At 66.8% G+C, this 27,897-nt stretch overlaps 1 protein-coding gene across 1 annotated transcript; it reads right to left on the bottom strand.

The window, feature by feature from the left end:
• Positions 1–500: 500 nt before the first annotated feature.
• Positions 501–25,836, bottom strand: LOC104575961 (neutral alpha-glucosidase AB-like). Its single transcript, XM_088539476.1, is given in 22 exon segments — positions 501–607; positions 1,863–1,963; positions 2,050–2,162; positions 3,236–3,349; positions 4,157–4,231; positions 5,360–5,436; positions 5,533–5,597; positions 7,710–7,953; positions 11,928–12,029; positions 12,116–12,212; positions 12,827–12,970; positions 14,274–14,353; positions 14,434–14,560; positions 15,707–15,942; positions 19,345–19,498; positions 21,364–21,544; positions 21,629–21,725; positions 23,207–23,245; positions 23,248–23,375; positions 23,593–23,649; positions 24,453–24,620; positions 25,610–25,836. Coding segments are annotated over 22 exon segments (2,733 nt in total).
• Positions 25,837–27,897: the final 2,061 nt, after the last annotated feature.

Below are 27,897 nucleotides of genomic sequence, written 5' to 3'. Positions count from 1 at the left end.
GGTGGAAAAGGAGGAAAAAGGGAAAAAGGGGAGGGAAGGGGGGGGCTGCCCCCCAGGGAGGAAGGAAAATGGGAAGGGGGGCGGGGGGGCTTGGTCCCCATGACTGGATGTGCCCCCCCCCCCCCAAGCCTCGCATGGGGGGGGGGACAGAGAAGGAGCTCCCCCCCCCCAATCCCATTGGGAGCCAAATTGGATCCAAACTGCCCCCCCCCGGGAGGGAAAGGAGCATCCGGATCCCGCTCCCAACCCGCCCCCCCCAGACGGGAAAGGAGCATCCGGATCTGGCTCCCAATCGGGGGGGGCTTCTTTGGTGGGGGGGGGGATTTGGGGGGGTTGGGGGGATGTTTTGGGGGGGTTCGGGGGGTTGGAGGGGTGTTCGGGGAGTTTGGAGGGGTGTTTTTGGGGGGGTTTTGGAGGGGTGTTTTGGGGGGGGGTTTGGAGGGTTGTTTTGGGCAGGGGGGTGTTTTTCCGGGGGGGTCGCGCCCCCCCGCGCCCCCCCGCTATCGCAGCTCGATGCTCCAGTCCGTGTCCAGCCGCACTCCCGGTTTCCGGAGCGTCAGCGCCGGCGGCTCCGGATCGTACTGGAAATGCAGGAGCGACTCCCGGCCTGGGGGGGGACGGGGGGAGTGAGATGGGGGGGGACAGAGAGGGGGACACGGGGGGACACACGGGACAGTCGGAGGGATGTGGGGACAGTCGGAGGGATGTGGGGACAGTCGGGGGACACGGGACACATAGGGACAGTCAGGGGGATGTGGGGACAATCAGGGGACACGGGACACATAGGGACAGTCGGAGGGCTGTGGGGACAGTCGGGGGACATGGGACACATAGGGACAGTCAGGGGGATGTGGGGACAGTCAGGAGGACGCAGGGGGACACCGGGACAGGGGGACACGGAGACAGGCAGGGGGATGTGGGGACAGTTGGGGCAGTCAGGGGGACACTGGGACAGTCGGGGGGACACAGGGACAGTTGGGGGGACACCGGGACATTCAGGGGGACACGTGGGGACACACGGGACAGTCGGAGGGATGTGGGGACAGTCGGGGGACATGGGACACATGGGGACAGGCGGGGACAGTCAGGGGGATGTGGGGACAGTCGGAGGGACACAGGGACAGTTGGGAGGACACCGGGACATTCAGGGGGACACGTGGGGACACATGGGACAGTTGGAGGGATGTGGGGACAGTCGGGGGACACGGGGACAGTTGGTGACAGTCAGGGGGACACCAGGACAGTCGGGAGGACACGGGGACAGTCGGCAACAGTCGGGGGACACAGGGACAGTTGAGGGGATGTGGGGACAGTCGGGGGGAGATGTGGGGACAGTTGGGGCAGTCAGGGGGACAAGGGGACAGTCGGGAGGACACGAGGGAACATGGGGACAGTTGGTGACAGTCAGGGGGACAAGGGGACAGTCGGGGGAACATTGGGACAGTCAGGGGGACACCGCGACAGTTAGGAGGACACGGGGACAGTTGGTGACAGTCGGGGACACCGGGACAGTCGGGAGGACACGGGGACAGTTGGGGCAGTCAGGGGGACACGGGGACAGTCGAGGGGACACGGGGACAGTCGAGGGGGATGTGGGGACAGTTGGGGGGATGTGGGGACAGTCGGGGCAGTCAGGGGGACACCAGGACAGTCAGGGTGACACTGGGACAGTCAGGTGGACACAGGGACAGTTGGGGGGATGTAGGGGCAGTCGGGGGGACACCAGGACAGTTGGGGGGACACGGGAGGATGTGGGGACAGTTGGGGGGACACCGGGACAGTTGGGGCAGTCAGGGGGACACCGGGACAGCCGGGAGGACGCGGCGGGCCGCGGGCGCAGGCGGCGGCGCGGTGACACGCACCGTCGGCGCGCAGCACCACGCTGCGGGGCCGCGGGGCGCCCAGGATCACCACCCGCTCCAGCCAGGCCGGCGTCTCGAAGGTCCCGCTGGCGTCGGCCGCCCTGCGGGGACACGGGAGGGGACAACGTGAGGGGACACGCGAGGGGGTGGCGGGGACACGCGGAGGGGACGGGGACCGCGGCGGTACCGGGACGCCAGGACGCCGTCGGCCAGGACGAAGCTGCGGTGCAGGAAGCGGCGCCGCGTGCGGTAGTCGAACGAGCGCCCGTCGTCCATGAACAGGTCGCCCTCGGCCGTGCCCTGCGACGGGGGGGACGTTGGGGGACATTTGGTGGCCCCAGAGAAGACTTGGTAGCCAGGGGGACATTTGGTGGCCCCAGGGGGTGGGGGACCAGTGTTTGGCGGCTGGGGAGGGACCCAGTGGCCCCGAGGGACATTTGGTGGCCCCAGAGGACACTTGGTAGCCAGGGGGGACATTTGGTGGCCCAGGGGGATGTTTGGTGGCTGGGGGGACCATTTGGTGACCCGGAGGGGGACCCGGTGGCCCAGGGGGACGTTTGGGGGCTGGAGGGGGACCCGGTGGCTCTGAGGGACATTTGGTGGCCCCAGGGGGACATTTGGTGGCCCCGAGGGACATTTGGTGGCCCCAGGGGGACGTTTGGGGGCTGGAGGGACCATTTGGTGACCTGGAGGGGGAGCCGGTGGCCCCAAGGGACATTTGGTGGCCCCCAGGGACCCGGTGGCCCCAGGGGGACGTTTGGTGGCTAGGGGGACCATTTGGTGACCCGGAGGGGAACCCGGTGGCTCTGAGGGACATTTGGTGGCCCCAGGGGAGACATTTGGTGGCTGGGGGGACCATTTGGTGACCTGGAGGGGGACCCGGTGGCCCAGGGGGACATTTGGTGGCCCCGGGGGACGTTTGGTGGCTGGGGGGACCATTTGGTGACCTGGAGGGGGACCCACTGGCCCAGGGGGACATTTGGTGGCCCCAGAGGACACTTGGTAGCCAGGGGGGACATTTGGTGGCCCAGGGGGACATTTGGTGGCCGGGACGGGGGAACCAGTGGCCCTGGGGGATGTTTGGTGGCTGGGGAGGGACCCAGTGGCCCCAGGGAACATTTGGTGGCCCCGGGAGACATTTGGTGGCCCCAGGGGACATTTGGTGGCCAGGGGGGACCCAGTGGCCCAGAGGACATTTGGTGGCCCTGGAGGGGGGCCCGATGGCCTGGGGGATGTCCCGGCGCTCACCTGGGGACTCAGAGCCATGTGGAGGGTGACAGGGTCATCCCAGGCAGGGGGACATTTGGTGGCCGAGGGGGACATTTGGTGGCCGGGGGGACATTTGGTGGCCCCGGGGGGGATGTGGCGCTCACCTGGGGACTCAGGGCCACGTGCAGGGTGACGGGGTCGTCCCTCATGCACTCGGTGGAGCGACGCGGCCGCTCCTGCCGCGGCACCACGGTGCCACCGCGCTGGAACACGGGCACCTGCGCGGGGACAACGGGGACACGATGGGGACAGTGGGGACACGATGGGGACGGCGGGGACACGATGGGGGTGGCGGGGACACGAGGGCGGCGGTGGGGACACGCTGTCCTCCACGGTGTCCCCAGAGCCCTCTGTGTCCCCTCCAGGGCCACCTCCATCTCCTGCCGCCTTTGTGTCCCCGCTCCTGTTGTGACCGGTGGCTGCTGTCCCCATGGGGTCCCCGCTGTGTCCTGGCTGTGTTTGTGTCACCCCAGTCTCCGCAGGGTCCCCGTTGTGTCCCCAGTGCCACCACATCCTCTGTGTCACCCCATGGGGTCCCCACTGTGTCCTGGCTGTGTCTGTGTCACCCCCGTCTCTGCAGGGTCCCCGTTGTGTCCCCAGTGCCACCATGTGCTCTGTGTCACCCCATGGGGTCCCCGCTGTGTCCTGGCTGTGTCTGTGTCACCCCCATCTCTGCAGGGTCCCCGTTGTGTCCCCAGTGCCACCACATGCTCTGTGTCACCCCACGGGGTCCCCGCTGTGTCCTGGCTGTGTTTGTGTCACCCCCGTCTCTGCAGGGTCCCCGTTGTGTCCCCAGTGCCACCACATCCTCTGTGTCACTCCATGGGGTCCCCGCTGTGTCCTGGCTGTGTTTGTGTCACCCCAGTCTCTGCAGGGTCCCCGTTGTGTCCCCAGTGCCACGACGTGCTCTGTGTCACCCCATGGGGTCCCCGCTGTGTCCTGCCCGTGTCCCCAGCGTCCCCACGTGCTCTGTCACCCTGGTCCCCGCGTGTCCCCATGTGTCCCCGCGTGTCCCTGTCACTCACGCTGCTCATTGTCACCGGCACGTAGAGCGTCTGGGGCGCCTGGTGCTTCTGGCGGGTGGTGACATCATACCAGACCTGGGGACAGCGCGGTGATGGTGCCACCCTTGTCCCTCCTCATCCCCACGGTCCCCTCCTCATCTCCACTGTCCCCTCCTCATCCCTACGGTCCCCTCCTTGTCCCCATTGTCCCTCATCCCCACTGTCCCCTCCTCATCCCCACGGTCCTCCCCCTTGTTCTTGTGGTCCACGCCTTGTCCCCGTGGTCCCGTCCTTGTCCCCGTTGTCCTCCCCTCATCCCCACTGTCCCCCTGGTCCTCTCCTCATCCCTACGGTCCCCACCTCGTCCCCACTGTCCCCTCCTTGTCCCTGCTGTCCCCCCCTCATCCCTATGGTCCCCACCTTGTCCCACTGTCCCCTCCTTGTCCTCGCTGTCCCCCCTTCGTCCCCACTGTCCCCCTGGTCCTCTCATCCGTGCTGTCCCCTCCTTGTCCCCGCTGTCCCCTCTTCGTCCCCACTGTCCCCTCCTCATCCCTACGGTCCCCACCTCGTCCCCACTGTCCCCTCCTTCTCCCTGCTGTCCCCCCCTCACCCCCACTGTCCCCCTGGTCCTCTCCTCATCCCTATGGTCCCCACCTCGTCCCCACTGTCCCCTCCTTGTCCCCGCTGTCCCCCCTTCGTCCCCACTGTCCCCCTGGTCCTCTCCTCATCCCTATGGTCCCCACTGTCCCCTCCTTGTCCCCGCTGTCCCCTCTCTCATCCTCACTGTCCCCCCTCTCATCCTCACTGTCCCCTCGGTCCCCTCCTCATCCCTATGGTCCCCACCTCATCCCCACTGTCCCCTCCTTGTCCCCGCTGTCCCCGCTTCGTCCCCACTGTCCGCTCGGTCCCCTCCTCATCCCTACGGTCCCCACCTTGTCCCACTGTCCCCACCTCGTCCCCACTGTCCCCTCCTTGTCCCCGCTGTCCCCCCTTCATCCCCACTGTCCCCTCCTCATCCCTACGGTCCCCACCTCGTCCCCACTGTCCCCTCCTTGTCCCCGCTGTCCCCTCTTTGTCCCCACTGTCCCCTCCTCATCCCTACGGTCCCCACCTCGTCCCCACTGTCCTCTCATCCCTGCTGTCCCCTCCTCGTTCCCGCAGTCCTATCCTCATCCCCCTGGTCCCCTCCTGGTCCCCTCTGTCCCCATGCTGTCCCCTTGTCACCTCTCCCTGGCCGGGCAGGTAGACGTTCACGCCGCGGGCGCCCTGCTCCGTCACCGGGTGCACCAGGAGGGCCCTGTCTGCAGAGGGGACACGGGGGCAGCAGTGGCAGCACCCCGTCCCCACTGTCCCCATTGTCCCCGCTGTCCCCATTGTCCCCTGCTGTCCCCGCTCACCGATCATGTACTGGTCGTCCATGGCGAAGGTGGCCACGTCCTCGGGAAACTCCATCCATAGCGGCCTGGGGGGACATGGAAGGGGGGCTGGGCACCCTGGGGACATCCCGGGTACCTGTCACCACCCCAGGGACGTGGGGACCTCGGTCCGGGCGTCGAGGGACCCTCCTGGGGGGCCTGCGGCCACCCTGGAGCCCAGGGAAGCGCCCTGGGGTCCCCAGGAGCCGTCCAAGGAGCCTAAGAGCCACCACGGGGTCCCCAGGGCCCATCCCGGGACCCTAAGAGCCACCACGGGGTCCCCAGGAGCCGTTCTGGGACCCCAAGAGCCACCACGGGGTCCTCAGGACCTCTCCAAGGATCTCAGGATCCATTTGAGGAACCCAGGACCCTTCCAGGGAGCCCAGGACCCATCCCAGGATCTCAGACCCCATCCAAGGATCTCAGGACCCCTTGGAGGAACCCAGGACCCATCCAAGGAACCCAGGACCCATCCCAGGATCTCAGGCCCCATCCACCCCAGCCCCATCCGAGGAGCCCAGGACCCTCCAAGAAGCCCAGGATCCATCTGAGCAGCCCAGACCCCATCCAAGGATTTCAGGCCCTATCCCAGGATCTCAGGACCCTTCCTGGGACCTGGAGACCTGTCCTGGGCTGCCAAGAACCCATCCGAGGAGCTCAAAACCCATCCAAGTAGCCCAGGACCCATCCAAGGAGACCAAGACCCATTCCAGGATCCCAGGACCCTCCAAGGAGCCCAGGACCATTCTGAGGATCCCGAGCCCCATCCAAGGATCTCAGGCCCCATTCCAGGATCCCCGTCCCCATCTCAGGACCTCCGTCCCCATCCCAGGATCCCCGTCGCCATTTGAGGATCTCAGGGCCCATCCCAGGACCCCATCCCCATGCCAGGACCCCTGTCCCCATCCCAGGATCCCCATCCCAGGATCCCCATCCCAGGACCTCGTCCTCATCCCAGGACCTTGTCCCCATCCCAGGATCCTCATCCCAGGAACCCTGTCCCCATCCCAGGACACCCGTCCCCATGCCAGGATCCCCATCCCAGAACCTCGTCCCCATCTCAGGATCCCCATCCCAGGACCCCTGTCCCCATCCCAGGATCCCCAACCCAGGACGCCGTCCCCATCCCAGGATCTTCCAACCCAGGACGCTGCCCCCACGCCAGGACCCCCGTCCCCATCCCAGGATCCCCATCCCAGGACCTCGTACCCATCCCAGGACCCCTGTCTCCACGCCAGGACCCCCATCCCCACCCCAGGACCCCCATCCCCGGATCCTCATCCCAGGACCTCGTCCCCATCCCAGGACCCCCATCCCAGCACCCCTGTCCCCATCCCAGGACCCCATCCCAGGATCCTGTCCCATCCCAGGACCCCCGTCCCCATCCCAGGACCCCCATCCCAGCACCCTGCCCCATCCCAGGATCCCCATCCCGGGACCCCCCGTCCCCACCCCAGGACCCCTGTCCCCATCCCAGGATCCCCATCCCAGGACACCCGTCCCCATTCCAGGATCCCCATCTCAGGACCCCACTCATTCCCAGGATCCCTGTCCCCATCCCAGGATCCCCATCCCAGGACCTCGTCCCCATCCCAGGATCCTGTTCCCATCCCAGGACCCCCATCCCCATCCCAGGATCCCCATCCCAGCACCCTGCCCCATCCCAGGATCCCCATCCCGGGACCCCCCGTCCCCACCCCAGGACCCCTGTCCCCATCCCAGGATCCCCACCCCAGGACACCCGTCCCCATCCCAGGATCCCCATCCCAGGACACCCGTCCCCATCCCAGGATCCTGTCCCCGTTCCAGGATCCCCATCTCAGGACCCCACTCATTCCCAGGATCCCTGTCCCCATCCCAGGATCCCCATCCCAGGACCTCGTCTCCATCCCAGGATCCCCATCCCAGGACCTCGTCCCCATCCCAGGATCCTGTTCCCATCCCAGGACCCCCGTCCCCATCCCAGGATCCCCATCCCAGCACCCTGCCCCATCCCAGGATCCCCATCTCGGGACCCCCCGTCCCCACCCCAGGACCCCTGTCCCCATCCCAGGATCCCCATCCCAGGATCCCCATCCCAGGACCCCCATCCCAGGACCCCCGTCCCCATCCCAGGATCCCCGTCCCCATCCCGTCCCCCCGTCCCCGCGGGCGCTCACCTCATGACGGGCAGCCCGCGGCGGTGCGCGCGGTAGAAGGCCGTGTACCAGAAGGGCAGCAGCGCGTAGCGCTGGCGCACGGCGCCGCGGATCAGCGCCGCCGTGGCGTCGCCGAAGAGCCAGGGCTCGCGGCGCGCCGTGTCCATGTGCGCGTGCGCGCGGAAGAAGGGCTGGAAGGCGCCCGCCTGGTACCAGCGCACCAGCAGCTCCGCGTCCGGGTTCTTGAAGAAGCCGCCCACGTCGGCTGCGGGGACGGCGGCGGCTCGGGGACCGGGCCGGGCGCCCGGTCCGTGTGCCCATCCCATGTGTCTGTCCTGTGTGCCCGTCCCGTGTGCCCGTCCCGTGTGTCTGTCCTGTGTGCCCGTCCCGTGTGCATGTCCCGTGTGCCCATCCCGTGTGCCCGTCCCGTGTGCCCGTCCCGTGTGTCTGTCCTGTGTGCCCGTCCCGTGTGCATGTCCCGTGTGCCCATCCCGTGTGCCCGTCCCGTGTGTCTGTCCTGTGTGTCCATCCCGTGTGCCTGTCCCATGTGTCTGTCCCGTGTGCCCATCCCGTGTGCCCGTCCCATGTGCCCGTCCCGTGTGCCCATCCCATGTGTCTGTCCCGTGTGCCCGTTCCATGTGCCCATCCTGTGTCTGTCCTGTGTGCCCATCCCATGTGCCCGGCCCTTGCGCTTGTCCCGTGGGCCTGTCCCTTGTGCCCGTCCTGTGTGCCTGTCCCGCGTGTGTGTCCCATGCGCTTGTCCCATGGGCCCGTCCCGTGTGCCCATCCCGTGTGCCCAGCCCACACGCTTGTCCCGTGGGCCTGTCCCGTGGGTCCGTCCCGTGAGCCTGTCCCCTTGTGCCCGTCCTGTGTGTGTGTCCCATATGCTTGTCCCGTGTGCCCGTCCTGTGTGTCCATCTCGTGTGCCCGTCCCACGTGCCTGTCGCGTGTGCCCTTCCCGTGTGCCCGGCCCACGCGCTTGTCCCGTGGGCCTGGCCCGTGGGTCCATCCCATGGGCCTGTCCCTTGTGCCCGTCCCATGTGCCCGGCCCGTGCGCTTGTCCCGTGGGCCTGTCCTGTTTGCCCATCCCATGTGTCTGTCCTGTGCGCTTGTCCCGTGTGCCCATCCCATGTGCCCGTCCCGTGCATCTGTCCTGTGTGCTTGTCCCGTGTGCCCATCCCATGTGCCCGTCCCGTGTGCCCATCCTGTGTGTCTGTCCTGTGCACTTGTCCCATGCACCCACCCCATGTGCCCGTCCTGTGTGTCGGTCCTGGGTGCTTGTCCCATGCGCTTGTCCCATGCGCCCATCCTGTGCGCCCATCCCATGTGCCTGTCCCACACGCTTGTCCTGTGTGCTTGTCCCTTACACGTCCCATGTGCCCATCCCATGCATCCATCCCCCGTGCCCATCCCGTGTGCCCATTCTGTGTGTCCATCCCGCACGCTTGTCCCGTGTGCTTGTCCGATGTGCCCGTCCTGCACGCTTGTCCTGTGTGCCCATCCCGTGCGCTTGTCCCATGCACCCATCCTGTGTGTCTGTCCCATGCGCTTGTCCCGTGTGCCCATCCCATGTGCCCATCCTGTGTGTCCCGTGTGCTTGTCCCGTGCGCCCATCCCATGTGCCCATCCTGCGCGCCTGTGCCGTGCGCCTGTCCCGCACACTTGTCCTGTGCGCTTGTCGCGTGCACCTGTCCCATGTGCTTGTCCCGTGTGCCCATCCTGCGCGCCTGTGCCACATGCTTGTGCCATGCACTTGTCCTGGGCGCCTGCCCCATATGCCTGTCCCGCGCGCTTGTCCCGTGAGCCCATCCCGTGTGCCTGTCCCGTGTGCCCGTCCCACGTGCCTGTGCCGTGCGCTTGTCCCGTGCGCCCATCCTGTGTGTCTGTCCTGCACGCCTGTGCCGTGCGCTTGTCCCATGTACCTGTCCCGTGTGCCTGTCCCGCGCGCCTGTGCCATGTGCTTATCCCGTACACTTGTCCCGTGTGCCCATCCCATGTGCCTGTCCCGTGCGCCCATGCCACGTGTCCGTCCTGTGTGCCCGTCCTGTGCGCCTGTGCCGTATGCCCGTCCCGTGTGCCCGTCCCATGCACCCATCTCATGTGCCCATCTCGTGTGACCGTCCCATGCGCCCGTCCTGTATGCCCATCCCATATGCCCGTCCCGTGTGCTTGTCCCGTGTGCCCATCCCGTGTGCCCGTCCCGCGTGCCCGTCCCATGTGTCTGTCCCGTGCGCTTGTCCCATGTGCCCGTCCCGTGTGCCCGTCCCGTGTGCCCATCCCGTGTGCCCGTCCCGTATGCCCGTCCTGCGTGCCTGTGCCGTGCGCTTGTCCCGTGTACCCGTCCTGTGAGCTCGTCCCATGTGCCCGCCCCGTGTGCCCATCCCATGTGTCCATGCTGTGTCCGTCCCGTGTCCATCCCGTGTGCCTGTCCCACACGCCTGTGCCGTGCGCTTGTCCCGTGTGCCTGTCCCATGTACGCGTCCCCCGCATTCATCCCATGTGCCCGTCCCATGAGCTCGTCCCGTGCGCATGTCCCACCTGTCCATCCCATGTGCCCATCCCGTGTGCTCGTCCCACACATCCGTCCTGTATGCCCGTCCCGCACGGCTGTGCCGTGCGCTTGTCCCGTGTGCCTGTCCTGTGAGCTCGTCCCGTGTGCATGTCCCACCTGTCCATCCCACGTGCCCGTCCCGCGTGCCCGTCCCACGTGCCCATCCCATGCGCCCATCCCATATGCCTGTCTCGTGTGCCTGTCCTGTGTGCCCGTCCCACACATCCATCCCATGTGCCCATCCCATGTGCCCATCCCACACATCTGTCCCGCGTGCCCGTCCCGTGCGTCCATCCTGTGTGCCCGTCCTGTGTGCCCGTCCCGTGCACTTGTCCCGTGTACCCATCCTGTGAGCTCGTCCCATGTGCCCATCCCGTGTGCCCGTCCCATGCGTCCATCCCGTGTGCCCGTCTTGTGTGCCCGTCCCGCGTGCCCATCCCACACGCCTGTGCCGTGCGCTTGTCCCGTGTGCCCGTCCTGTGAGCTCGTCCCATGTGTCCATCTCGCGTGCCCGTCCCGTGTGCCCATCCCACACATCCGTCCTGTGTGCCCGTCCCGCGTGGCCATCCCATGTGTCCATGCCGTGTCCGTCCCGTGTCCATCCCGTGTGCCTGTCCCACACGCCTGTGCCGTGCGCTTGTCCTGTGTGCCTGTCCCATGTACGCGTCCCCCGCATTCATCCCATGTGCCCGTCCCATGAGCTCGTCCCGTGCGCATGTCCCACCTGTCCATCCCGTGTGCCCATCCCGTGTGCCCGTCCCACACATCCGTCCCGTATGCCCGTCCCGCACGCCTGTGCCGTGCGCTTGTCCCGTGTGCCCGTCCTGTGAGCTCGTCCCGTGTGCATGTCCCACCTGTCCATCCCACATGCCCATCCCGTGTGCCCGTCCCGCGTGCCCATCCCATGCGCCCATCCCATATGCCTGTCTCGTGTGCCTGTCCTGTGTGCCCGTCCCACACATCCATCCCATGTGCCCGTCCCATGTGCCCGTCCCACACATCTGTCCCGCGTGCCCGTCCCATGCGTCCATCCCGTGTGCCCGTCCCGTGTGCCCGTCCCGTGCACTTGTCCTGTGTACCCATCCTGTGAGCTCGTCCCATGTGCCCATCCCGTGTGCCCGTCCCATGCGTCCATCCCGTGTGCCCGTCTTGTGTGCCCGTCCCGCGTGCCCATCCCACACGCCTGTGCCGTGCGCTTGTCCCGTGTACCCGTCCTGTGAGCTTGTCCCATGTGTCCATCCCATGTGTCCATCTCGTGTGCCCATCCCGTGTGCCCATCCCACACATCCGTCCTGTGTGCCCGTCCCGCGTGGCCATCCCACATGCCTGTGCCATGTGCTTGTCCCGTGTGCCCGACCCGTGTGCCCGACCCGTGTGTCCATGCCGTGTCCGTCCCGTGTCCATCCCGTGTGCCTGTCCCACACGCCTGTGCCGTGCGCTTGTCCTGTGTGCCTGTCCCATGTACGCGTCCCCTGCATTCATCCCATGTGCCCGTCCCATGTGCCCGTCCCACACATCTGTCCCGCGTGCCCGTCCCATGTGCCCATCCCGCGTGCCCGTCCCGCGTGCCCATCCCACACGCCTGTGCCGTGCGCTTGTCCCGTGTGCCCGTCCTGTGAGCTCGTCCCATGTGTCCATCCCGTGTGCCCGTCCCGTGTGCCCACCCATTGCGCCCGTCCCGCGCCCACCTCCGCAGAAGGAGAGCCCGGCCAGCCCCATGCTGAGGCACATGGCGATGGAGATCTTGAGGTGCTCCCACTCGGCCGTGTTGTCCCCGGTCCACACGGCGCCTGCGCGGGGATGACGGCGGCGGCGGCGGCCGTGAGCGCCGGCCCGGCGCGGTGCCCCCGGGGCGCCCGCGCGCCGCCGCGCTCACCGTAGCGCTGCGAGCCGGCGAAGAACGCGCGGCTGAGCACGAAGGGCCGCTCGCGGCCGCCCGAGCGCTGCTCCAGCCCCTGCGCCGTGGCCATTTGCTGCGGGACGAGGTGACGGTGACACCGGTGCCGTGACGGTGACACCGCCGCCGTGAGGGTGACACCGTGACGGTGACACCGGCGCCATGATGGTGACACCGTGACAGTGACGCCGCCGCCGTGACGGTGACGCCGACACCATGACGGTGACGCCGCCACCGTGACGGTGATGCTGCCGCCGTGACGGTGACGCCGACACCATGACAGTGACGCCGCCGCCGTGACGGTGACGGCGACACCGTGACGCCGTGACGGTGACACCGCTGCCGTGACGGTGACGCCGTGACGGTGACGCCGACACCGTGACGGTGACGCCGCTGCCGTGACGGTGACGGCGGCACCGTGACGGCAACGCCGTGACGGTGACGCCGACACCGTGACAGCGATGCCGCCGCCGTGACGGTGACGCCGCCGCCGTGACGGTGACGCCGCTGCCGTGACGGCGACGCCGCTGCCGTGACGGCGACGCCGTGACGGTGACGCCGGCACCGTGACGGTGACGCCGTGACGGTGACGCCGCCGCCGTGACGGTGACGCCGGTGCCGTGACGGTGACGCCGTGACAGTGACGGTGACGCCGTGACGGTGGCGCGCGCGTGGGGCCGCCCTGCTCACCACGTAGAAGCCGTAGAGGTTGTGCACGTCGCGGTGTTCCCAGCCGCCCTGGTGCACCGCGTCCTTGTGCATGGTCACCTCGGGGCCGCTGAACACGGACGGCTCGTTCATGTCGTTCCAGATGAACAGGTTGTCGGAGGAGCCCTGGGGGAGGAGGGGGACGATGGAGCTTGGGATGTGGTCGGGGGGTGCCGGGGGACACCCTTGTGTCACCTGTGTCACCGTAGCAGTGAGCGTGGTGTATTGCAGGGAGCACGTGGGGACACTTGTGTCACCCATGTCACCGTAGCGGTCAGCGCGGTGTATCGAAGGGAGCATGTGCGGACACCCGTGTCACTGTAGCGGTGAGCGCGGTATATTGTTGGGAGTGCATGGGGACACCCGTGTCATCCGTGTCACCATAGTGGTGAGCACGGTGTATTGTCGGGAGCGCGTGGGGACACCCGTGTCACCCATGTCACCGTAGCGGTGAGCGCGGTGTATTGCAGGGACCATATGGGGACACCTGTGTCACCGTAACGGTGAGCACGGCGCATTGCAGGGAGTGCGCGGGGACACCCGTGTCACCCGTGTTGCCACGGCGGTGAGTGCGGCGCATTGTGGGGAGCGCGTGGGGACACTCGCGTCACCTCCTATGTCACCATAGTGGTGAGTGCGTGGTATTGCAGGGAGCTCGCAACGTGGTGGGGACACCCGTGTCACTGATGTCCCCTGTGTCACGTCTCCCATGTCACCACACTGGTGAGCGCAGAGTACCGTGGGGAACGCGTGGGGAGCTCAAGACGTGGTGGGGACACCCGTGTCACCCATGTCACCGTACCGGTGAACGCACACGGAGCTCGTGATGCAGCGGGGACACCCCATGGGGGACACCCGTGTCACCCATGTCCCCTGTGTCACGTCTGCCATGTCACCATACTGGTGAGTGCAGCGTATTGTGGGGAGCTCAAGACGTGGTGGGGACACCCATGTCACCCCCCGTGTCACCATACCGGTGAACGCACACGGAGCTCGCGACACAGTGGGGACACCCCATGGGGGACACCCGTGTCACCCATGTCCCCTGTATCACGTCTGCCATGTCACCATACCGGTGAGCGCAGTGTATCGTGGGGAGCGTGTGGGGAGCTCAAGACGTGGTGGGGACACTCGTGTCACCCATGTCACCGTACCGGTGAACGCACACAGAGCTCGTGATGAAGCAGGGACACCCCAATGGGGACACCCGTGTCACTGATGTCCCCTGTGTCACATCTCCCATGTCACCATACCGGTGAGTGCACCGTATCGTGGGGAGCATGTGGGGAGCTCAAGACGTGGTGGGGACACTCGTGTCACCCCCCGTGTCACCGTACCGGTGAATGCACATGCAGCTCGTGACGCAGCGGGGACACCCCAAGGGGGACACCCGTGTCACCCGCCCCGTGTGACACCGCTCCCGTCTCACCTCGTACTGGTCGTAGGCGAACAGACTGGCCCACCACGCGCGCATCGCCGGGTCCGTGAAGTCGGGGTAGCCGGCGGAGCCTGCGGGGACAGCGGTGACGGTGACGGTGACCGCGGTGGCCCTCGTCACCGCGGCGGCGCCCGCCCGCCCGCGCGCTCACCCGGCCAGCACCACCCCTCGTAGTCGGCGCCGTCCTTGGTCTTGACGTAGAAGCCGCGCGCGCGGAGCTCGTTGTGCACCCGGTAGCCGCTGTCCACCTTGATGTGCGGGTCCACGATGGCCACCATCTGCGCGGGGGAGCGCGCGGGGACGTCGGGGACGGGCCGGGACACCCAAGTGCCCGGGCAGCGCGTGGCACCGTGAGGGACGCCCCGGGTCCCCGAGCGCGCAGGGAGCGCGTGGCACTGTTGGGGTGTCCCCAAGTGCACAGACAGCGCGTGGCACCATCAGGGTGTCCCCGAGCGCACAGGGACCTCGTGGCACCATCAGGGTGTCCCTGAGTATGCAGGGACCTCATGGCACCATCAGGGCGTCCCCAAGCGCCCGGGCAGCGCGTGGCACCATTGGGGGGTCCCCGAGCGCACGGGGATCTCGTGGTACCATCGGGGGGTCCCTGAGCGCACAGGGACCTCATGGCACCATCAGGGCGTCCCCAAGCGCCCGGGCAGCGCGTGACACCATCAAGGGGACCCTGAGAACGTGGGGAGCAAGTGGCACCATCAAGGGGTCCCCAAGTGCACAGGGATCTCGTGGCACCATCAGGGTGTCCCTGAGCACCCGGGCAGCGTGTGGCACCATCAGGGGGTCCCTGAGCGCACAGGGACCTCATGGCACCATTGCGGTGTCCCCGAGTGCCCGGGCAGCACATGGCACCATCAGGGTGTCCCCGAGCAGCGCGTGGCACCATCGGGGGGTCCCCGCGCGCACAGGGGACCTCATGGCACCATCGCAGTGTCCCCACGCGCGTGGGGACCTCATGGCATCATCGCGGTGTCCCTGAGCACACAGGGGACCTCACGGCACCATCGCAGGGTCCCCGAGCGCACGGGGACCTCACAGCACCATCAGGGTGTCCCTGAGCGCACGGGGATCTCGTGGCACCATCGGGGGGGTCCCCGAGTGCCCGGGCAGCACGTGGCACCATCACGGGGTCCCTGAGTGCACGGGGATGTCGTGGCACCATCACGGGGTCCCCAAGTGCACAGGGACCTCATGGCACCGTCAGGGTGTCCCCACGCGCGTGGGGACCTCATGGCACCATTGCGGGGTCCCCAAGCGCACGGGGACCTCATGGCACCGTCAGGGGGTCCCCGAGCACACAGGGGACCTCATGGCACCATCACGGCGTCCCCAGGTGCGTGGGGACCTCATGGCACCATCGTGGGGTCCCTGAGCACACAGGGGACCTCGTGGCACCGTCGGGGGGTCCCCACCTTGCGCTTCTTGGCCGCCAGGCGCTGCAGCATGGCGCGCGGGCGCGGGAACTTGCTGGCGTCCCAGGTGAAGTAGCGCTTGCCGTCGGCGTGCTCGATGTCGAGCCACAGCACGTCGCAGGGGATGTCGTGCTCGTCGAAGCCGCGCTCCACGGCCGCCACGTCCTCCTCGTCGTTGTAGTTCCAGCGGCTCTGCTGGTAGCCGAGCGCGAAGAGCGGCGGCAGCGCCTGCGTGCCTGCGGGGACGCCGCTGTCACCGCCTGGGTCACCCGCCGTGTTGCCATACCGGTGAGCGTGGTGTATTGCAGGGAGCGCGCGGGGACACCCTTGTCACCGCCCGGGTCACCCGTGTCACCCTCCGTGTTCCCATACCGGTGAGCGTGGTGCATTGCGGGGAGTGCGGGGACGCCGCTGTCACCGCCTGGGTCACCCGTGTCACCCTCCGTGTTCCCATACCGGTGAGTGCAGCGCATTGTGGGGAGTGCGGGGACACCCCTGTCACCACCCGTGTCACCCCCCATGTTCCCATACCGGTGAGCGTGGTGCATTGCGGGGAGTGCGGGGACGCCGCTGTCACCGCCCGGGTCACCCGTGTCACCCCCCATGTTCCCATACCGGTGAGCGTGGTGCATTGCGGGGAGTGCGGGGACGCCGCTGTCACCGCCCGGGTCACCCGTGTCACCCTCCGTGTTGCCATACCGGTGAGCGTGGTGCATTGCGGGGAGTGCGGGGACACCCTTGTCACCATCCGTGTCACCCGGGTCACCCTCCGTGTTGCCATACCGGTGAGCGTGGTGCATTGCAGGGAGCGCGCGGGGACACCCTTGTCACCGTCCGGGTCACCCGTGTCACCCTCCGTGTTCCCATACCGGTGAGTGCAGCGCATTGTGTGGAGTGCGGGGACACCCCTGTCACCACCCAGGTCACCCCCCATGTTCCCATACCGGTGAGCGTGGTGCATTGCAGGGAGCGCGCAGAGACACCCCTGTCACCGTCCGCGTCACCCGTGTCACCCTCCGTGTTCCCATACCGGTGAGTGCAGCGCATTGTTGGGAGTGCGGGGACACCCCTGTCACCACCCGTGTCACCCCCCATGTTCCCATACCGGTGAGCGTGGTGTATTGCAGGGAGCGTGCAGGGACACCCCTGTCACCGTCCGCGTCACCCGTGTCACCCTCCGTGTTCCCATACTGGTGAGTGCAGCGCATGGCAGGGAGTGCGGGGACACCTGTCACCCCTTGTGTCACCAGAGCGGTGAGCGTAGCGCATTGTGGGGAGGGCGGGGACACCCCTGTCACCCCTCGGGTCACCCCTTGTCACCCCCCATGTTTCCATACCGGTGAGCGCAGCGCATTGTGGGCAGCGCGGGGACACCCGTCACCCCCCGAGTCACCGCAGCTGTGAGCGCACTGTACTGTGTATTCCCATGTCCCTGCTGTGTTCCTGCCATGTCCCCATGTCCCCTGCCATATCCCATACTGGTGAACACACTGTACTGTGTACCCTAGCCCCCAGCCCCCCACCCGTGTCCCCTTCCGTGTCCCGTACCGGTGAGCGCACTGTACTGCGTGTGCCTGTGTCCCCTCCCGTGTCCCCGTGTCCCCTGCTGCGTCCCGTACGGGTGAGTGCACTGTACTATGTGTCCCCATGTCCTCCCTGTGTCCCCGCTGTGTTCCTCCCGTGTCCCCGTACCGGTGAGCGCGCCGTACCGCATGTCCCCGTGTCCCACCCGTGTTCCCCCCTGTGTCCCCATGTCCCCCCAGTGTCCCCATGTCCTCCCATGTCCCCGTACCGGTGTGTGCTCTGTACTGCGTGTCCCCGTGTCCCCATGTCTCCCCTGTGTCCCTGTGTCCCCCCCATGTCCCTATATACCCCCATATCCCCCCGGTGTCCCCATGTCCCCGTACCGGTGTGTGCTCTGTACTGCGTGTCCCCGTGTCCCCTCTGTGGCCCATGTCCCCGCCGTGTCCCCACCATGTCCCCGTGTCCCCCTCCGTACCGGTGAGCGCTCCGTACTGCGTGTCCCTGTGTCCCCGTGTCCCCGTTGTGTCCCCACCGTGTCCCCGTGTCCCCCTCCGTACCGGTGAGCGCTCCGTACTGCATGTCCCCATGTCCCCCTCGTGTCCCCATGTCCCCACCGTGTCCCCATCCGTACCGGTGAGCACTCCGTACTGCGTGTCCCCGTGTCCTTGTGTCCCCCCCGTGTCCCTGTGTCCCCGTGTCCCCCCCATGTCCCCCCGTGTCCCCCTCCGTACCGGTGAGCGCTCCGTACTGCGTGTCCCTGCCGTGTCCCCATGTCCCCCCCGTGTCCCCATCTGTACCGGTGAGCGCTCCGTACTGCATGTCCTCGTGTCCCCATGTCCCCCCTGTGTCCCCCTCCATACCAGTCAGCACTCTGTACTGCATGTCCCTGTGTCCCCCCCGTGTCTCCATGTGCCCCCCGTGTCCCCGCCATGTCCCATGTCCCCATGTCCCTGCCGTGTCCCCATCCGTACCGGTGAGCGCTCCGTACTGCGTGTCCCTGTGTCCCCGCCGTGTCCCGCGTCCCCCCCCGTGTCCCCGTGCCCCCATCCGTACTGGTGAGTGCTCCGTACTGCATGTCCCCATGTCCCCCTGTGTCCCATGTCCCCCCCGTGTCCCTGTGTCCCCCTCCGTACCAGTGAGCGCTCCGTACTGCATGTCCCCGTGTCCCCCTGTGTCCCATGTTCCCACTGTGTCCCCGTGTCCCCCTCCGTACCGGTGAGCGCTCTGTACTGCATGTCCCCATGTCCCCCTCGTGTCCCCATGTCCCCACCGTGTCCCCATCTGTACCGGTGAGCGCTCCGTACTGCATGTCCCCGTGTCCCGTGTGCCCCCCGTGTCCCATGTCCCCCCTGTGTCCCCGTGTCCCCATCCGTACCGGTGAGCGCTCCGTACTGCATGTCCCCGTGTCCCCATGTCCCCGTTGTGTCCCCATTGTGTCCCCAAGTCCCCCCCGTGTCCCCGTGTCCCCCTCCGTACCAGTGAGCGCTCCGTACTGCATGTCCCCGTGTCCCCGTGTCCCATGGCCCCACTGTGTCCCCGTGTCCCCCTCCGTACCGGTGAGCGCTCCGTACTGCGTGTCCCCGTGTCCCCGTTGTGTCCCCATGTCCCCCCCGTGTCCCCCCTCCGTACCGGTGAGCGCTCCGTACTGCGTGTCCCCGTGTCCCCGTTGTGTCCCCGTGTCCCCCCTCCGTACCGGTGAGCGCTCCGTACTGCATGTCCCTGTGTCCCCGTGTCCCCGCCGTGTCCCCATGTCCCCCCCGTGTCCCCCTCCGTACCGGTGAGCGCTCCGTACTGCATGTCCCTGTGTCCCCGTTGTGTCCCCGTGTCCCTGTGTCCCCATGTCCCCGTTGTGTCCCCGTGTCCCCGCCGTGTCCCCATGTCCCCCCGTGTCCCCCTCCGTACCGGTGAGCGCTCCGTACTGCATGTCCCCGTGTCCCCGTTGTGTCCCCGTGTCCCTGTGTCCCCATGTCCCCGTTGTGTCCCCGTGTCCCCGCCGTGTCCCCATGTCCCCCCGTGTCCCCATCTGTACCGGTGAGCGCTCCGTACTGCGTGTCCCCATGTCCCCGCCGTGTCCCCCCCGTGTCCCCATGTCCCCCCCGTGTCCCCCTCCGTACCGGTGAGCGCTCCGTACTGCTCGGCCACGGCGCCCGGCGTGGGTCCCAGCAGCAGGAAGGCGTCGATGACGCCGCTCTCCGACATCCAGCGCACGTCGGTCTGCGGCGCCTCCCCGCCGCCCTGCACGTAGTCCAGGACCTTCCCGAGCAGCGTCTGCGGGAGCGTCACCGGATCCCATCCCGCATTCCACATCCCACATTCCCGAGCCCGAAATCCCGAGCCCAATCCCAGTCCTGGTCCCGCATTCCCAGTCCCAATCCCAGTCCCGGTAGTCCAGGACCTTCCCGAGCAGCGTCTGCGGGAGCGCCACCGGATCCCATCCCGAATTCCACATCCCACATTCTCGAGCCCGAAATCCCAAGCCCAATCCCAGTCCTGGTCCCGCATTCCCAGTCCCAATCCCGGTCCCAGTAGTCCAGCACCTTCCCAAGCAGCGTCTGCGGGAGCGTCACCGGATCCCATCCCGCATTCCACATCCCACATTCCCGAGCCCGAAATCCCGAGCCCAATCCCAGTCCTGGTCCCGCATTCCTGCTCCTAATCCCCGTAGTCCAGGACCTTCCCGAGCAGCGTCTGCGGGAGCGCTGCTGGATCCCATCCCGAATTCCACATCCCACATTCCTGAGCCCGAAATCCCGAACCTAATCCCAGTCCTGGTCCCACATTCCCAGTCCCAATCCCGGTCCCAGTAGTCCAGCACCTTCCCGAGCAGCGTCTGCGGGAGCGCCGCCGGATCCCATCCCGAATTCCACATCCCACATTCCCGAGCCCGAAATCCCGAGCCCAATCCCAGTCTTGGTCCCGCATTCGGGCTCCTAATCCCAGTCCCGGTAGTCCAGCACCTTCCCAAGCAGCGTCTGCGGGAGCGCCGTCGGATCCCATCCTGCATTCCTGAACCCGCATTCCCGCTCCCAATCCCAATCCCAGGCCTGCATTCCTGCTCCCAATTCCAGTCCCATCAGTCCAGCACCTTTCCGAGCAGTGTCTGCGGGAGTGCCGCCAGATCCCATCCCGAATTCCTGAACCCGCATTCCCACTCCCAATCCCAGTCCTGGTCCTGCATTCCCGATCCCAGTCCTGCATTCCTGCTCCCTATCCTGGTCCCGGTAGTCCAGCACCTTCACCAGCAGCATCTGTACGAGCGCCAGCAGATCCCATCCTGAATTCCCAAACCGCATTCCCACTCCCAATCCCAATCCTGGTCCCACATTCCTGCTCCCAATCCTGGTCCTGGTAGTCCAGCACCTTCCCGAGCAGCGTCTGCAGGAGCGCCAGCAGATCCCATCCCGCATTCCCCAGCCCGAATTCCCAAGCCCAATCCCAGTCCTGGGCCTGCATTCCCGATCCCGCATTCCCGCACCTTACCAGTCGCGTTGGACCCAAAGTCCACCCAGGTCTTGGTAACCAAAGGCCAAGTGTGCGGCGCGCGCGGTGAGCGAGCCGGCCCCGCGTGCCACCCCAATCCCACATTCCCAATTCCAATCCTGCATTCCCAATCCCGCATTCCCGCACCTTCCCGGCCGTGTTGGAGCCGATGTCCACCCAGGTCTCGGCGGCGTTGAGCCAGAAGACGCCGAGCGAGCGGCACGCGTGGTGTGCCACCCCAATCCCAAATTCCCAATCCTACATTCCCAATCCCGATCCCGCATTCCCAATCCCGCATTCCCGCACCTTCCCGGCCGTGTTGGAGCCGATGTCCACCCAGGTCTCGGCGGCGTTGAGCCAGAAGACGCCGAGCGAGCGGCGCGCGCGGTGCGCCACCCCAATCCCAATCCCACATTCCCAATCCCATATTCCCAATCTCACATTTCCAATCCTGATCTTACATTCCCAATCCCACATTCCGCGTCCCCTCACCTTACCGGTTGTGTTGGAGCCAAAGTCCACCCAGGTCTTGGCAACCAGAGGCCAAGTGTGCGGCGCGTGCTGTGAGCGAGCCGGGCCCGCGCGCTCCGTGTGCCACCCCATTCCCACATTCCCAATCCCGATCCCGCATTCCCAATCCCACATTCCCACACCTTCCCGGCCGTGTTGGAGCCGATGTCCACCCAGGTCTCGGCAGCGTTGAGCCAGAAGACGCCCAGCGTGCGGCGCGCGCGGTGCGCCAGCAGCAGCGGCACGGAGCCGTACAGCGCCATGGGGTTGTACAGCTCGTACTGGAACACGTCCAGGTTGTACAGGCGGTAGGGGTCGCCGGCCCTGCGGGTGACACCGTGAGCGTCCCCCGCGCGCGGTGGCGCCGGTGGCACCGCCGTCCCCGTTGTCCCCGTTGTCCCCGCTCACTCGGTGGGGCGCAGGCGCAGGCTCTCGGCGTGCTCGGGCAGCCCGTACACGTGCTCGAAGCCGGGCAGGGAGAAGTCCAGGCTCACGGAGCTGGGGCCTGCGGGGACAGCACGGGGTCACTGCGTGGCCCTTTGTGTCCCCTTATGTCCCCGTGTGGCCCTTTGTGTCCCCTTAAATCCCTGCGTGTCCCTTTGGGTCCTCAAGCATCCCTTTGTGTCCCCACGCATCCCTGCGTGTCCCCACATACCCCCTCGTGTCCCCACGTGCTCCCACATGTCCCTGCATGCCCACACATGTCCGCACGTATTCCTTTGTGTCCCCTTATGTCCCCGTGTGGCCCTTTGTGTCCCCTTGGGTCCTCAAGCATCCCTTTGTGTCCCCACGCATCCCTGCGTATCCCCACACACCCCCTCGTGTCCCCACATGCCCCCACATGTCCCTGCATGCCCACACATGTCCGCACGTATTCCTTTGTGGCCCCTTATGTCCCCGTGTGTCCCTTTGTGTCCCCTTAAGTCCCTGCGTGTCCCTTTGCGTCCTCGAGCATCCCTTTGTGTCTCCATGCATCCCTGCGTGTCCCCACATACCCCCTCGTGTCCCCACATGCCCCCACATGTCCCCATGTGTCCCTTTGAGACCCCTTATGTCTCCGTGTGTCCCTTTGTGTCCCCTTAAGTCCCCGCGTGTCCCTTTTGTCTCGCCACGCATCCCTTTGTGTCCCCGCGCGTCCCCACATGCCCCTGTGTGTCCACACATGTCCCTGAGTGTCCCTGCGTGTCCCTTTGTGTCCCCGCGCGTCCCTGCGTGTCCCCACATGTCCCTGCATGCCCACACGTGTCCCCGCATGTCCCTTTGTGTCCCCTTATGTCCCCACATGTCCCTTTGTATCCCCACGCATCCCTTTGTGTCCCTGCACGTCCCCACGTGTCCCCACATGCCCCTACATGCCCCCAGGTGTCCCTGCATGTCCCTTTGTGTCCCCTTATGTCCCCATGTGTCCCTTTACGTCCCTGCACATCCCCGCATGCCGACACGTGTCCCCACGCATCCCCGCGTGCCCCCTCGTGTCCCACACATCCCCGCATGCCCACACGTGTCCCTGCATGTCCCCACATGTTCCGTGTCCCCATGCATCCCTGCATGTCCCCACGTGTCTCCTTGTATCCCATACCCGTTTCTGTCCCTGCATGTACATTGGTGTCTCTGCATGTCCCCACGTGTCGCCTCGTGTCCCTTTGTGTCCCCACACGTCCCCACGTGTCCTGTTGCGTCCCTACACGTCCCTGCGTGTCCTGTATCCCTGCCTGCCCCAGTGTGTCGCCCCCATCCCCACCTGTCCCAGTGTGTCCCACGTGTCCCCACGTGTCCGCGCATGCCCCACGTGTCCCATTGTGTCCCCGCGTGTCTCCACCTGTCCTGTGTCCCCCCACCTATCCCTGCGTATTCCCCTGGTCCCAATGTGCGTCCCACTGTCCCCACCTGTCACAATGTGTCCCCACCTGTCCCAGCGTGTCCCCACCTCTCCCAGCGTGTCCCCCATGTCCCCCGGTGTCCCCCCGTGTCCCCACATGTGCTCACCATAGGGCTTGCTATCCGTGTGCGTCTTGAACGTCTCTTCCAGGCTCCCGGCTCCTCCTCGGCATTCCCGGGAGCTCCGGCCGGGCTCTCCGGAGCCGCCTCCTCCCCGGCGGCCTTCGCGCTCGCGCCCTCCTCCTCCTCCTCCGCCGGGGCCGCCGGGGGGGTCTCCCTGCGCGGGGGGAGGTTTTGGGGGGCTCCGCGGGGACAGGAATGGGGGACGCGATGGGGACACCATGGGGACACGATAGGGACGCGATGGGGACACGATGGGGACGCGACGGGGCCCCCTCTCTAACTACCTCCCGCCGCCCCGGGGCCGCTCCGTGCCCCCCCTCCGCCCCCCATCCCGAATCCCGGCCTTTCCCGGTGCCGCTGCCGCCGTTTACCTACGGAAAAGGCTCTGGATCTTATCCCACAAGCTACCGCTGGGGCTACTACCCTCGCTCCGGGAAACTGGGGGGGGCCGGGAAAGGGGGGGGAGGAAGCGCAACCGGGAAACAGAAAGGGAAGAGACAGCGGGAGTCAGCGCCGGCGCCCCGGGACCCCCGGGATAATCCTGGGATCCCTCCCGGATTCCCCTGGGACCCTCCGGGAGCCTCCCGGATCCCCCCAGGATCCCCCCGATTCCCTCAGGACACCCCCAGGACCCACTGGGATCCCCTCGGGCACTCCAGGACAACCATGGATCCCTCCCGAGATCCCTCTGGGATCCCTCCAGGACCCCCTGGAATGTCCTGGGATCCCCCCGGGAGCCTCCAGGACCCCCCCAGGATCCCCAGGACCCTTCTGGGATCCCCCGGATTCCCCTAGGAGCCTCCAGGATCCCCCTGAGAGCCCCCCAGGAGCTTCCAGGACCCCCCGGGACCCTCCTGGAATGTCCCAGGAGCCCCTGGGATGTCCTGGAATCCCCCTCGGAGCCCCCCAGGAGCCTCCAGGACCCCCTGGGACCCTCCTGGAATGTCCCAGGATCCCCAGGATGTCCCGGAATCCCCCTGGGAGCCTCCTGGATCCCCCTCGGACCCCCAGGACCCACCTGGGACCCCCTGGGACAACCCCAGGATTCCCTAGATCCACCCGGGATCCCCCCCGGCATTCCCAGTATTCCCGGCATTCCCGGCGTTCCGCGCTCACCGGCGGCGCCGCTCCACGTGCAGCAGCCCCCGCGCGTTGACGCTGCAGAGCAGCTCCCCGGAAGCCCCCCCCGCCATTCCCGGTATTCCCGGCATTCCCGGCGTTCCGCGCTCACCGGCGGCGCCGCTCCACGTGCAGCAGCCCCCGCGCGTTGACGCTGCAGAGCAGCTCGCGGCCCTGCAGCAGGTCCAGCCGCAGCGGCGCCGCCGTCACCACGAGCCGGTGGCCGCCGTCACCCAGCGCCAGCTCCACGGTGGCCTCGTCCCGGTGCGTCACCGTCAGGCTGAGGGTGACAAAGGGACAGGGTGACTTGTCCCCGTCCCCATGGCAGCCCCCTCATCCTGGTGTCCCCCTGTCCCCAGCTCCATGGTGGCCGCATCCCGGTGCGTCACTGTCAGCCTGAGGGTGACAAAGGGACAGGGTGACTTGTCCCCATTCCCATGGCAGGCCCCTCATCCCGGTGTCCCCATGTCCCCAGCTCCACGGTGGCCACATCCTGGCGTGTCCGCGTCAGCCTGGGGGGGACACAGGCACAGTGGGACACGGTAGCTTGTCCCTGGTCCTGTGGCTTGTCCCTGTGGTCCTATCTAGGTCCCCTCGGCCTCCCCGTGTCCCCAGCTCCATGGTGGGCCTGTCCTGGTGTGTCACTGTCAGCTTGAGGAGTACAGAGCAACAAAATGGCTTGTCCCTGTCCCTGTCCCCACGGCAGCCTTCTCATCCCGGTGTCCCCCCGCGTCCCATGTCCCCATCTTGGTGTCCCCACAGCTTCCCTATGTCCCTGTCCCCATTCTGGTGTCTCCTATGTCCCTATCCCAGTGCCCACCTGATCTCCGTATGTTCTCATGTCCCTATTCCAATGTCCCCATGTGTCCATATCCCCACCCCCATCTTGGTGTCCACTGTGTCCCTATCCCGGTGTCCCCCTGTCCCGGTGTCACTCACGGCTCGGCGGGCGGCTCCCCCACCAGCACGTCGGGCACGCGGGACTGTCACCACGCCGGCTCCATGTCCCCATGTCCCCATACCCCCGTCCCACCTGGTGTCCCCATGTCCCCATCCCACCCGGTGCCCCCATGTCGCCGTGTCCCCGTGTCACTCACGGCTCGGCGGGCGGCTCCCCCACCAGCACGTTGGGCACGCGGGAGCGTCACCGCGCCAGCTCCTTGTCCCCATGTCCCTATGTCCCCATCCCACCCGGTGTCCCTATGTCCCATGTCCCCATCCACCCGGTGTCCCCATGTCCCGGTGTCCCCGTCCCCCGGTGTCACTCACGGCTCGGCGGGCGGCTCCCCCACCAGCACGTCGGGCACGCGGAAGCGCCGTCGCTCCGGCCCCGCTCCGGATCCCGGCTCCGGCGGCAGCTCGTCGATCCGGATGCGGCTCATGTTGCCCCGCAGCGCCCACAGCTCCAGCAGCAGCGGCGGCGCCTGCGGCCCCGGCGCCCTCAGCCCCCTGGATCCCTTCCCGAATCCCCCTGGATCCCTCCCTGAATCCCACATCCCTCCCCGGATCCCCCTGGATCCCTCTCTATACCCCTGATATCGCTCCCGGAATACCCCAGATTCCTTTCTAAATCCTACATCCATCCCTAGATCCATACGCTTCTCTACATCCCTCTCTAAAATCCCATATACTTTCCCGAATCTCCCAGATCCTCCCAAACTCTTCCTGGAATCCCCCAAATCCCCCTGGATCCCTCCATACATCCCTCCAAGACCCCCCAGATCCCTCCCGGAAACCCGAGATCCCTCCGACCCCCTTGGATCCCTCCCTAGACTCCCACTATCCTTCCCTCAATCCCGCAGATCCCCCGGATCCCTTCTCAGACCCTGAATCCCTCCCCAAATTCCCCCAGATCCCTTCCTAGATCCCCCAGATCCCTCCCAGAATCCCACTTCCCTCCCCAGATCCTTCCAAGCTCCTCAGATTCCTCCCTAGACTCCCAAAATCCTTCCCTCAATCCCACGGATCCCCCCGGATCCCTTCTCAGAGCTTGAATCCCTCCCAGATCCCTCCCTAGACCCCCCAGATCCCTCCTAGAATCCCCAAATCCCTCCCCAAACCCCACATCCCTCCCCAAGTTCTTCCAATCTCCCTGGTTTCCTCCCTAGACTCCCAGTATCCTTGCTTGAATCCCACGGATCCCTCCTCAGAGTTTGTATCCCTTCCCAGATCCTCCTGGATCCCTCCCTGGACCTCCAGATCCCTCCCAGCATCTCCCAAATCCCACATCCCTCCCAGATCCCCCCAGGATCCCTCCATAGACTCCCAATATCCTTCCCTGAATCCCATGAATCCCTCTGAATCCCTCCTTAGAGCTTATACCCTTTTCCAGATTCCCCAGATCCCTCCAAGCGTCCCCCAAATCCCTCCCCGAACCCCACATCCCTCCCCAGATCCTTCCACCTCCCTGGTTCCCGCCCTAGACTTCCAATATCCTTCCTAAATCCCACAGATCCCCCTCGGAGCTTGTATCCCTTCCCAGATCCCGCCCGGATCCCTCCCTAGACCCCCCAGATCCCTCCCAGCACCCCCCAAATCCCCCATCCCTCCCCAGATGCTTCCCAGATTCCTCCCCCGATCCCACAGATCCCTTCCCGCGCTCCCGGATCCCGCCGGATCCCGCGGTCACCTCCTTGTCCGTGCTCACGAGCTGCACGGAGGCGGCGTCGGGTCCGACCCGGAGCGTCTCCAGCAGCGCCCGGTACCGGGAGCTGCCCGGCCGCAGGCTCCGCTGGCGCCTGGGGGGCGCCGGGGGGTCACGGCGTGTCCCCGTGTCCCCCCAATGTCCCCATGTCCCCCCCGGTGTCCCCATGTCCCCCATGGTGTCCCCATACCCCCCTCAACGTCCCCACATCCTCCCAGCGTCCCCGTGTCCCCCCCAATGTCCCCATGATGTCCCCATGTCCCCCTCAATGTCCCCACATCCTCCCAGTGTCCCCATGTCACCCCCAATGTCCCCATGTCCCCCATGGTGTCCCCATGTCCCCCTCAACGTCCTCATGTCCCCCCCAATGCCCCCTCAATGTCCCCATATCCCCCGTAGTGTCCCCATGCCCACCTCATTGTCCCCATGTGCCCCCCGGTGTCCCCACATCCCCCCTGGTGTCCCCATGTGTCCCCCCCGGTGTCCCCACATCTCGCTCAACGTCCCCATGTCCCCCCCGGTGTCCCCACATCCCCCCTGGTGTCCCCATGTGTCCCCCCCCGGTGTCCCCACATCCCGCTCAACATCCCCATGTCCCCCACAATGTCCCCATGTCCTCCCCCAATGTCCCCATGTCCCCCCCGGTATCCCCATACCCCCCTCAACGTCCCCACATCCTCCCAGTGTCCCCATGTGTCCCCCCCCGGTGTCCCCACATCCCGCTCAACATCCCCATGTCCCCCACAATGTCCCCATGTCCTCCCCCAATGTCCCCATGTCCCCCCCGGTATCCCCATACCCCCCTCAATGTCCCCACATCCTCCCAGTGTCCCCATGCCCCCCCCGGTGTCCTCACATCCCCCCTGGTGTCCCCATGTGTCCCCCCCCCGGCGTCCCCACATCCCACTCAACG

This window comes from Tinamus guttatus, unplaced genomic scaffold, assembly GCF_059628265.1.
Source record: "Tinamus guttatus ecotype Peru unplaced genomic scaffold, ASM5962826v1 Tinamus_guttatus_pri_ptg001739l, whole genome shotgun sequence".
NCBI classification, from domain to species: domain Eukaryota; kingdom Metazoa; phylum Chordata; class Aves; order Tinamiformes; family Tinamidae; genus Tinamus; species Tinamus guttatus.
The sequence above is the reverse complement of the archived record's forward strand: the minus strand, read 5'-3'. Positions and strand labels throughout refer to the sequence as shown.